This window comes from Ailuropoda melanoleuca, chromosome 3 (genome assembly GCF_002007445.2).
Source record: "Ailuropoda melanoleuca isolate Jingjing chromosome 3, ASM200744v2, whole genome shotgun sequence".
NCBI lineage: Eukaryota > Metazoa > Chordata > Mammalia > Carnivora > Ursidae > Ailuropoda > Ailuropoda melanoleuca.
This window is the reverse complement of record NC_048220.1, coordinates 48,731,531-48,743,784: the sequence shown is the minus strand read 5'-3', so window position 1 is coordinate 48,743,784 and position 12,254 is coordinate 48,731,531. Positions and strand designations below refer to the sequence as shown.

The 12,254-nt window shown below is 38.8% G+C and overlaps 1 protein-coding gene across 3 annotated transcripts in view; it reads right to left on the bottom strand.

Annotated features, from left to right (window-relative positions):
* TNPO1 (transportin 1) overlaps window positions 1-12,254 on the bottom strand; it is a 92,099-nt gene that overhangs the window by 54,957 nt on the left and 24,888 nt on the right. For 2 of the 3 annotated variants that reach the window (XM_011227605.3, XM_034656342.1), the window contains exon 2: window positions 44-157. In XM_011227605.3, the coding sequence (XP_011225907.1) occupies window positions 44-157 (114 nt within the window). Of the gene's footprint in view, window positions 1-43; window positions 158-290; window positions 448-12,254 lie in introns of those variants that run through there. The other variant, XM_011227606.3, reaches the window with a different exon arrangement.

Below are 12,254 nucleotides of genomic sequence, written 5' to 3'. Positions count from 1 at the left end.
GGGGCGAGCTGCGCGGGCGGCGGCAAGGCCTCGGAAAGGATACTTGTTGCACGGTTCTCTGGATGGTGGTGTCTGGGGACTGGGACTCCTTCAGCAGCTGCAGGATTTGCTGAAGCCCTTGCTCGTCAGGTTTCCACTCATACTCCATCTTGGTTTGCTGCAAATAAAGCCAGACACAGGAAGAGACGGAGCAAATGTTACTCCCCGTGCACAGGCCCGAGGGCTTCCCGCGCCGAGCAACCCCCCTTTCCCCGCCAGAACGACCCCTATGCTCCCCAGACGCCTCGGACCTGCTTGGGGGTGCCCCGAAAGAAGTCTCGGACGGCGAAAGCCGGGGGAACTGTTCCTAGCAGCTCGGCCGCCAACGTCTGCTGCTGCTGCCGCCGCGGCCGCCGAGCGCAAGGAGCCGACCAGACTGAGTCACCGCGAATTTGCAATCTGGCCCCTAGATCCGCTCACGGGAGCCCCCTGGGTCCTAGTGCCACGCAGTTTTCTCCAACACAACCCAACTAGAGTTCTGTCCAGATTATTACTGATTTAACTAACGACTCCTCAGAAGTCGAGTTCTTGTCGAAACCCCTGCGAAACCCCTGAAGAGATCTGATTTTGGGTATTAGTCATTTTAAGTTAACATGGTGAATAATGAAGAACGACTGGAATAGGGAAAAAAGCCTGATAATTCCCGACAACTCAACAATACATAGAAAAAATTAAAAAGTTTACATTTCAATTTGATATACATAGCACTAATATTTGGTCTAAAATACTAAAAATGTAATCACAACCCACACCTCGATAAACACTAAATGTTGCATTTACATTTGCAGAATGTGATTGAAAAAACTTCATTCTTTTATACACTTAAACTTCTGAACTCAAGTGAAATAAATTCCATCTGAAATAACTACATTTAACAACTAAAGACTTTGGGGTGAAGGAAAAACAAGAAAAATAACGTAATTTTATAAGTGGATCGTGTTTAATTCCATAAAAGTGTTCTCACATACATTTTCTCATTTCATTCTCAAGCCAACCTGGGGAGGTATTATTGCCCCCATGTGCCAACTATGGCTCAAAAAGATCTGAGCAAATTACCACAGTTAATTAGCGAAGACTGGGCGGAGTACAGGTTTCTTAAGCTACTAAGAGTTGCATCTGCTACAATCAGTTAAAACTATTATATCAATGACACAGTTTCATTAAAACTAATGCTTAAACAAAAACAAAACTTAGGAATCAAGCATGAATTATTTGTAAAAACCAAACAGTATGATAAAAGAATATTTCATATGGCTTTATTACTACACGATGGTTTGACAGATGAAATTAGTCCCTTCCTAGTAGGAGTCCCTTCCTAGCAGGGGTTAAAATTACCTGACCTTACCGCATGTCTCTAGTTAGCATTGTTTTTCTTTCCTTTAAAAAAAACCCCAAAAAACCTTTCCTCTCTCTTCTTCACCCTTTTCTGGTTAATATCCTGTAATACAGCTTTGCTCACCACCTCCTACAGACTTCTAAACCACCCAAAGTGAAAACCCAAAGACAAAAACAATAATCACCTAGACATGATATCTTAACATTGTAGTGTTTTTATTCCAGTCTTCATTCTGTGTGCTTATATGTACATTATATTTTATAATAATGGGATTGTTCTGGCTTTTTTGCCAACTTTCATATATCATTATTTATTGAAAGTATTTTTTTAAAAACATGATCATATTCCTTTGTATTGCTATGACATAATTTTAATACACTTTGATATATACATAACCTATACAAATCACAGGCATACAAATTAAATGGGTTATTACAAACTGAAGATGGCTGTGTAACCAATGCCCACATCAAAATATAGATCATTACTAGTACCAAGTTTTCCACTATACCCATTTCTCAGTCATCCAAAGTAATCCCTATTATTAACTTCTATCACTATAGATTTCTCCTTCCTTCTTCTTACTACAGAAACTTGTTAAAAAATACAAAAATTATAACAAATCAAACAACATGGTTGTACACATAAAGTTAATTCAATCCTATCTCCAAGCTTATGTCCACGACAGAATCCATTTTAAGATTGATATGAATCCTGCTACACCTTTCTCTGTTCTCAAACATACATACAGTTCTGGTTTTGTTTTGTTTTTGTTTAAGATCTTACTACAAATTACTAATGGTACAACTTTTAAACACATAATATACCATCATTCCTGGCCAACATGTAGATTTTACTCATTTTTTAATGGCTGCATATAGGTCTTTAGAATGGATAGAACATAATTTGTTCAACCACTTCTTGACTGGCTTCCAGGATGCTTCTACTTTTTTTTCTTTTTTCTTTTTTAAAGATTTTATGTATTTATTGGACAGAGAGAGACACAGTGAGAGGGAACACCAGCAGGGGGAGTGGGAGAGGGAGAAGCAGGGTTCCCGCTGAGAAGGGAGCTTGATGCGGGCTCGATCCCAAGACCCCCATCATGACCTGAGCCGAAAATGGACGCTTAACTGACTGAGCCACCCAGGCGCCCCCCTTTTTTTCTTTTTTAACCACAATAAACAACACACACACAAAAATTCTTGTACTAATGTCCATACAGTAGTGGCAACCCAGTGGGATTATTAGACCAAAAGTATGTGCACTTAAAAATTTCTAAGTTATTACATTACTTTCTAAAAGCAGTTATGCAATTCACACTTGCCAACAATACCAATGTTTCCCCTATCTTCACCAGCACATTCTTTTAATTTTTGTGAATCTAATGGGTGAAAATTTAATTGCTCCTGATACTGGGATGGGGGGCAGGGGAAGGTTAAGTAGAGGGAACCTAAAAATCTGAACTTTAGTTATGAGTTGGGAGCTGCTACCATGCACTCACACCAGTGGAGGTGATATTTGGATAGCATAAGGCGTTATTAGCTTGCCCTTTTGAATAAAGTGAAGTTGGGGCCAATAGCAGCCAGTCCAAAAAGCATCTTCATCGCATCCATCCTGAGGATAAGTGCCCCATAATAATACCATTATCATGCTTCTGTCTTTATCCCTGCACCCAAGAAGGTAGAATTCTTTTTTTTTTTAACAGTTTAGTATTAAGAACATTTAATTTGATCAGCCTAGGATGACGGGATAGGTAGAACGAAGATAAACCTTTCCCTTACAGCTAACTCAAGTTATTGGGAACAAAAGAGTCTCAAAAATATTTGGTAACTGCTTGATAAGAGATCTCAGGTCATTCTGAACTTCTATACCACATTTTTCTTGTTGTGGTAAAACATACATAATATAAAATTTAGCATTTTAACCATTTAAAGTGTACAGTTTAATGGCATTAAGTACATTCTCATTGTTGTACAATCCCAACCCCTATCTCCAGAACTTACCACACTTTTTTTTTTTAAAGGTTTTATTTATTTATTCGACAGAGATAGAGACAGCCAGCCAGAGAGGGAACACAAGCAGGGGGAGTGGGAGAGGAAGAAGCAGGCTCATAGCGGAAGAGCCTGATGTGGGGCTCCATCCCATAACGCTGGGATCATGCCCTGAGCTGAAGGCAGACGCTTAACAGCTGTGCCACCCAGGCGCCCCACCACACTTTAATAGACATTAAAATTAGGAAGAATCTTCTGCTAGGGTAGCCAGAGGGATCACAAATCTAGATAACACCTGAAGTACTTCAAGCTAAACAAGGACACCAGAATTCCGAGGCAGAACTCATTATTTAAATAGTAAACTACATCCATAATAAATAGAATACCAAGATTAACACTGGATGTTCTTAATTACTATGCTTTATACATGTTGAAGACTAAGATCTAAACGTTTCAAAAAAGGGAAGTAGTTCTTCAAATTTCTGTCTTTTAGAGTGTGCAAATCATGCTGACTGGGCCATGGCATTCCATGGTAAACACCTTCTCCCCCCCTCCACCAACCAACCAAAGGCACTTCATTAGCCAAGACAGTTATTTGAACTAGCTAGATAGAAGATGACACCAGACTAGAAAGTAGCCTGCTAAGTTACTTTAAGATACCATTTGGGGCCTTCAGCAAACGAAAGACTCCCAAACTTATGTTAAGAACTTAAAAGTACATAATAATTTTGAATTTGCCAGAGTTGAAAATCATGTGAGGTAGACACTGGTTAGGAAAAGTAAAAATAAATCTAGTTTCTTCCCTGATGGAGGGGCTGTAAAATATAGTTTAAAAAGCAGATGGGAGGTCTGGACTCAACCAACCTAAGTTTAAATCCTAGTTCTTCCACTTAGTAGCTGTGAAAACCTGGGCAAGTTAATTATCTCACTGAGCTTCAGTTTCTCAACTATAAAATGAGATTATATCAACTCTGTAGTAGGATTATATGTACCTCCCTGGCATACTATGATTTGAAATACAGGTTTGCTTGTTTTTTTAAATTTACTGATTTGAGAGTGAGAGAGAGAGAGAGAGAACGAGCAGGGGGAGGAGCAGAGGGCGAGGGAGCAGCAGATTCCCTGCTCAGCAGGGAGCCCAAGATCTTGACCTGAGCAGAAGGCAGAGGATTAACTGAGTGAGCCACCCAGGTGCCCCCGAAATATAGTAGTTTTAATTGTCACATCATTGCTTTTCTACTGCCTGCAAGATAAAATCTAACTTCTTTTTCACAGAAGAGGCCATTCATGATCTGGTCCTTCACCTGTAGGAACAGCTTTCTCTCTTACGACTTAACCTCAAACTTTATGCTCCACCAGTACCAACTGAGCTTCTCATAGCTCTGAGCCTCTGAATAGGATTTCCTGACTGGAACGTTCTTTTTACATTTGACAATTTGGCAAACTCCTTTACACTCTTTAGAGCTTTGCTCACCTATTCAATTTCTAAATATTTATTGAGAGTCTTCCTTGGCAGTATGATTGATACTGGATACTATTTTTCTTCCATGATATTATTCCAGGACCTCCCCCGTAAGACTTACATGTTTTTTTCATTACAGATCTAAAGTTTATAGCTATTGCCATTTCGGAAACTATCATATTATATCATAATTATTTCCAGGTCTGTCTTAGCAATAGATCATGTGTTCCTTGAGAAGAAGGACAGTGTCTTTTGCCCTCTTTGCCTAGCAGAGTCTGATTCAACAAATATTTGTTGAAAAAATACTATTGCTGTTGCAATTAATTCAACTGAGAGCAACTACCATGTGCTCCGTGAGTAACAAAGATTTAAAGGTAAGTAAAATATTGTTCTTGCCCGCACTAAGCTCTCACTTAATGAGAGAGACAGATGTGTGGTCTATGAATGAAGAATATGAATAAGGTGCAACAGGAAGAAAGAGGAACACAAATATATTCTGCCAGGAAAGAGAAACGTGCTTTACCCCCCTTTGGTTCAGCATTTTTTTCCCCTTCTAATTTCAATTACATTCAAAAAAATATTTACTGAGGAGTCAGATAAGAATGTGATAAATGTTGCTGTCATTGACATAATTTCCCAAAACGGTGAACAACTCCAAAGAAAACAAGGCATACTCTTCCTTCAATAGTACAATAGTTTTATTCCTGGAAAACTCAACATTTAATTAAAATCCTGCAAAAAATTCCATGTGTATATGTAAAATTATGTTAGGCTCTAGGCTGACATTTTTCCATCTATGTGACCATCTAGTGGGGGACAGTCAAAAGTCATTCAGGGCTTAAGATAATTCTTAATGGTGAACATCTAGAATCCCTCAGCCCCACCGACTAAATACCAATAGCGCTTCACCAATTCTAGGATCCCCCACCCCCACCCCAGATAGCAGCACTATGGTAGGAGAACGACTATGGTAGAAAACAAGGGCTGGGGGGACATTAAACTTACCCCTTTAGGAGGTCACCAAAGAACCTCCCTGAAGAAGTGACCTGAGAATCTAACAGGAATTACCAAAAAGTGAAAGTAACAGGAGGGCAGGGGCTAGGAGGACCTCACAGCCCTGTTAAGAGTTGGAATGCATCCTAAGGCTAATAGAAAGCTTGTGTAGGGGGTTATAAACTAATAGAAGACAAAATCAAATAAAAATACGGAAAAGAACTATCCTTCCCAGGAAGTAGAAATGAGAAAGGAGAGGTTAATTTTCTGCTGTTCAGTATTATGTTAACTTTCACAACGCAGGAGCCACAGAAGACCTAACTGTCCAATCTGAATTTGAAATGGAGTTCCAGGAGCCTGGGTGGCTCAGTGGGTCAAGCGGCTGACTCTTGATTTCGGGTCAGGTCATGATCTCAGGGTCATGAGATCAAGCCCCATGTTGGGCTCAGCACTGAGCGTGGAGCCTACTTAAGATTCTCTCTCTCCCTCTCCCTCTGCCTTTTCCCCTCCCCACTTGAGCTATCTTGTGCTCTATAAATTAATAGATAGATAGATAAAATGGAGTTCCAATCTCAGAGTTCTCCACATGCTGGGTGCAGGGATTAAATAAACTTAAAATAGAATAGAATGGAATTCCAGTTTGTTAGGGGAAAGGCTTTCATCTTTTACAGAGAGCCAAAAAATCTGGTACTTAAATATTAAAGGGATAAACACACCTATTATTTTGTCAATAATACCAATAGCTTAAAAAAATCTAATGGCTAATGTTTTTGAGAACCAGGCGGTGTCCTAAGCACTTATATGCTAATTTAGTCCGTGGAACTGTATGATGTATTAAAATTACCTATATTTTACAGATAAGTAAATTGAGGCACCAAGAAGTTAAATTACTTGCCCAAGGTTACTTACATAATAAACGAAGCCCTGATTCAAACCCAACTAATCTGGCTCCAGTCCAGTCACTAAGCCTTTCTAACAGAAACATCAATTTCTGTAAACTGGGAAACTACTCATAAATAAAACCATTTGTATTCTAAAGGAATAACATATATTTGATACCTTTGTTATGAGGTAAAAGAGAAAAGTAAAAATCATATTTCATTATTGTAAAATAAATAAAGCAATAAATAAAGCAGTATGTATATAGGGAACATATAGTAAGAATGAAACATTTCGGGGCGCCTGGGTGGCACAGCGGTTAAGCGTCTGCCTTCGGCTCAGGGCGTGATCCCGGCGTTCTGGGATCGAGCCCCGCATCAGGCTCCTCTGCTGGGAGCCTGCTTCTTCCTCTCCCACTCCCCCTGCTTGTGTTCCCTCTCTCGCTGGCTGTCTCTGTCAAATAAATAAATAAAATCTTTAAAAAAAAAAAAAAAAAGAATGAAACATTTCGATAGTTGAGTACACGAGTTCAAGATACTCTAAATCTAATCTTCAAAATAAACTTTTAACTAGGTGGCAAGTACTATCTTCACTTGACAAACAGATAAAACAAAATATGATTTAAGTCATTTGCTGAATGTGAATCAGATTTGTAGACTTCCAAAGTTGATGTCTCCTAAAGATACTTAATAAAACTTCTATGAGAAATCGAATCAAAGTTCAGGTATGAAAGAAAAAAAAGGCAAAGTCTTAAGGTAGCAGATCATTAACAACTTAAAAAAATTGTTTTAATGTCAAAGAATCAAAATGTCAACAGGCTTGTTAAATTACAGCTATCAGTGAAACTAGAAAGTCCCTTCAAGAGATTCTATAAACTAATCAGAGATCAAGTCTCAAGAAGGAAAAGCAGAAAAAGCAAAACCCAACTGTACACCCAAGCTACTTGAAAGGTGCTCCAACAGATTAAAGGGGAGGGACCACAGCATATGGACCCTCTGAAGTTACAAGAAGTGAGGCATATAATAGGTTTTAAATCATCCCTGATTGATTGGAGTGAATGATCTAGTTCACCACCTGGAAGAATTATGCTAACAAGTTAAAATTATAATCCTCAAGCATTACAATTTATTGTCATCTAAAAGCAAAAAAGATTAACAACAACAAAAAAGAAAATGGAAAACAGGTACTAAGGGAAATTTAAATAAACATATTCTTAGAGTGCCCTTTTAGGAAGACCTTTAAAGATGACTAGACATGTAACTCAAATACTCTAAAACATGAAAAAAAAAAATGGGAGTCTACTATCAAAGTGGCCAGGTGATAAGAAGGAAAACTTGATCTCAAAACCCAATCCAATCTACAACCAGGTAATTCCTACATACTTCAGCTCATTTAATATTCACAACAGCAGTACGAGGTAGATATCAACTCCATTTTATATTAACTGAGGTTGAGAGAGGTTAAGTACTTGCCTGGTCAGTGTGTGGCAGATTGGGCATTCAAAACCAAATCTGTGTGATTTCAAAGTCTCGACTGTGCCTAGTAATAACAACAACCCTGTTATCATTTATGGAGCACTTCTATGTCCAGTTATTATACTAAGTGCTTTAAATGCATGATCTCACTGAATTTCATGAGTAGGGACTATTATTATTCACATTTTACAGAAAAGAAACAAGCCTAACTCAAGTAAAGTCATGTGTCCAAGGTCACAGAGGTCATAATGAACAAAGGCAGGACCTAAGTTCAGAGGAACCTGACTCCAGAGCCTGTCCGCTGAACCATGCTGTTGTATTATTCTCATTCTGCCACTTTCATGAACATGTGACTAACCATTAACAGAACTCTTGGGTAGACTTTTTGAGTAGACTTCTCTTTTTCTCTTTATTCCATGCATAACCAAAAATCCAATAGCTCTATTGATTAGTGTCTACTTTCTTCAGTTCAGGTGTGATAAATGCACCTTGCATTTCAGAGTTTAAACTCTTCTTTTTTTTAAGTTTTATTTAAGTTGTCTCTACGCCCAATATGGGGCTTGAACTCATAATTGTGAGATCGAGTTACACACTCTTCAAAATGAGCCAATCAGGCACTCCAGAGAGTTTATTCATTTCTATTTTTCATTTTTACTTTTTTAATTTATGGACTAAGTTATTATAAAGGCACTATATCAAAGTTTCTTTAATACATACCTATTATCGTTACTTCACAGCCCAAGCACAAAAATTCACATTGGTTTAAAATCACGTTAGCTTGTATATCTTAACTGAATATGTGTTCATTACACACAAAGGTGTTCTTATATTTTATGTCTATATAGATAAGGAAACTATGGTTCTCCGTGCTAAGTCATCTCTATACATCAAATTTGAGCTAATTTTTTACTTGAAAATACTGGGCAATTAATCGGAATAGTAAGACTATGCAAAATATGCCTGTGGGGGGTTGTTTATTAATATTGATCTTAAACAACTATACAGTTAATTTGCATAATTTGGTCTGATGTCTTTCTGAAGCTTTTTTTCCCCCTTCTTTCAAAATGATAAATTATTTATTTTTATTATTAGTTTCAGAGGTAGAGGTCAGTGATTCATCAGTCTTATATAATACCTGGTGCTCATTACATCACATGCCCTCCTTAATGTCCATCACCCAGTTACCCCATCTCCTTACCCCCTTTCCTCCAGCAACCTTCAGTTTGTTTCCTATGATTATGAGTCTCTTATGGTTTGTCTCCCTCTCTGATTTCGTCTTTATTTTTTCCTTTCTTCTCTTATGATCCTCTGTTTCTTAAATTCCACATATGAATGAATTCATATGATAATTGTCTTTCTCTGACTGACTTATTTTGCTTAGTATAATACCCTCTAGTTCCATCCACATCATTGCAAATGCCAAGCTTTCTTTTTTGATGGCTGAGTAGTATTCCATTGTGTGTGTGTGTGTGTGTGTGTGTGTGTGTATACACAAAAATACACACTACATCTTTTTTATCCATTCATCTGTCGATGGACATCTGGGGTCTTTCCATAGTTTGGCTATTGTGAACATTGCTGCTATAAACATTGGGGTGCAGGCACCCCTTCAGATCACTACATTTGTATCTCTGGGGTAAATACCCAGTAGTGCAATTGCTAGGTCATAGGGTAGCTCTACTTTCAGCCTTCTGAGGAACCTCCATACTGTTTTCCAGAGTGGCTGCACCAGCTTGCATTCCCACCAACAGTGTAAGAGGGTTCCCCTTTCTCTGCATCCTTGCCAACATCTGTCCTTTATTAACTTGTTCATTTTAGCCATTCTAACCAGAGGTGGTATCTCATTGCAGTTTTTATTTTACTTCCCTGATGCTGAGTGATGTTGAGCATTTTTTCATGTATCTGTTGGCCATTTGTAGGTCTTCTTTGGAGAAATGTCTGTTCATGTCCTCTGCCCATTTTTTTTTTTTTTTTTTTTTAAAGATTTTATTTCTTTATTTGACAGAGAGAGAGACAGCTAGCGAGAGAGGGAACACAAGCAGGGGGAGTGGGAGAGGAAGAAGCAGGCTCACAGCAGAGGAACCTGATGTGGGGCTCGAACCCATAACGCCGGGATCACGCCCTGAGCCGAAGGCAGACGCTTAACCGCTGTGCCACCCAGGCGCCCCCCTCTGCCCATTTCTTGATTGGATTATTTGTTCTTTGGGTGTTGAGTTTGAAAGTTCTTTTTGGATACTAGCCCTTTATCTGATAAGACATTTGCAACTATCTTCTCCCATTCTGTCAGTTGTCTTTTGGTTTTGTTGACTGTTTCCTTTGCTGTGCAAAAGCTTTTTATCTTGAATAAAGTCCCAATAGTTCATTTTCACCTGTTTCCCTTGCCTTTGGAGACATGTATAGCAGGAAGCTGCTGCAGCCGAGGTCAAAGAGGTTGCTGCCTGTGTCCTCCTTCAGGATTTTGATGGATTCCTGCCTCACATTTCGGTCTTTCATTCGAGTCTTTTTTTGTGTATGGTGTAAGAAAACATGGCTGTCAAATTTTCACAACACCATTTGTTGAAGAGACTGTCTTTTTTCCATTGGATATTCTTTCCTGCTGTGTCAAAGATCAGCGACCATAGAATTGAGGGTCCATTTCTGGGTCCTCAATACTGTTCCATGATCTCTATGTCTGTTTTTGTGCCAGTACCATACTTTCTTGATGATTAGAGCTTTGTAATTCAGCTTGAAGTCTGGAATTGTGATGCCACCAGCTTTGGTTTTCTTTTTCAACATTCCTCTGGCTATTTGGGGTCTTTTCTGGTTCCATACAAATTTTAGGATTATTTGTTCCAGCTCTGTGAAAAAAGTTTGATGGTATTTTGATAGGGATTGCATTAAATGTATAGATAGCTCTAGGTAGCATAAGCATTTTCACAACATTTGTTCTTCCAATTCATGAGCATAAAATGTTTTTCCATTTCTTTGTGTCTTCCTCAATTTCTTTCATGAGTGTCCTATAGTTTTCTGAGTACAGATCCTTTGCCTCTTTGGTTAGGTTTATCCCTAGGTATGTTATGGTTTTTGTTGCAGTTGTAAATGGGATCAACTCCTTGATTTCTTTCTTTTTTTTTTTTTTTAAAGATTTTATTTATTTATTTGACAGAGACAGCCAGCGAGAGGGAACACAAGCAGGGGGAGTGGGAGAGGAAGAAGCAGGCTCCCAGCGGAAGAGCCTGATGCGGGGCTCGATCCCATAACACTGGGATCACGCCCTGAGCCGAAGGCAGATGCTTAACAACTGCGCCACCCAGGCGCCCCTGATTTCTCTTCTGTCTCATTGTTAGTGTATAGAAATGCAACTGATTTCTGTGCATTGATTTTGTATTCTTGCCATTTTGCTGAATTCCTATATGAGCTCTAGCAATTCTGGGGTGGAGTCTTCTGGGTTTTCCACATAAAGTACCATGTCATCTGCAAAGAGTGAGAGTTTGACTACTTCTTTGCTGATTCAGGTACCTTTTATTTCTGTTGTTATTGTTGCTGTCTGATTGCTGAGGCTAGGACTTCTAATACTATATATTGAAAAACAGTGGTGAGAGTGGACATCCCTGCCGAGTTCCTGACCTTTGGGGAAAAGCTTTCAGTTTTTCCCCATTGAGAATGATATTTGCTGTGGGCTTTTCGTAGCTGGCTTTTATGATATTGAAGTATGTTCACTCTATCCCTACACTGTGAAGAGTTTTAGTCAAGAAAGGATGCTGTACTTTGTCAAATGCTTTTTCTGCATCTATCGAGAGGATCATATGGTTCTTGTTCTTTCTTTTATTAATGTAGTGTATCACACTGATTGATTTGCGGATGTTGAACCACCCTTGTAGCCCAGGAATAAATCCCACTTGGCTGTGGTGAATAATCCTTTTAATGCACTTGTTGGATCCTATTGGCTAGTACCTTGGTGAGAATTTTTGCATCCATGTTCATCAGGGATATTGGTCTGTAATTCTCCTTTTTGGTGGCGTCTTTGTCTGGTTTTGGGATCAAGGTAATGCTGGCCTCATAGAAAGAGTTGGGAATTTTTCCTTCCATTTTTATTTTCTGAA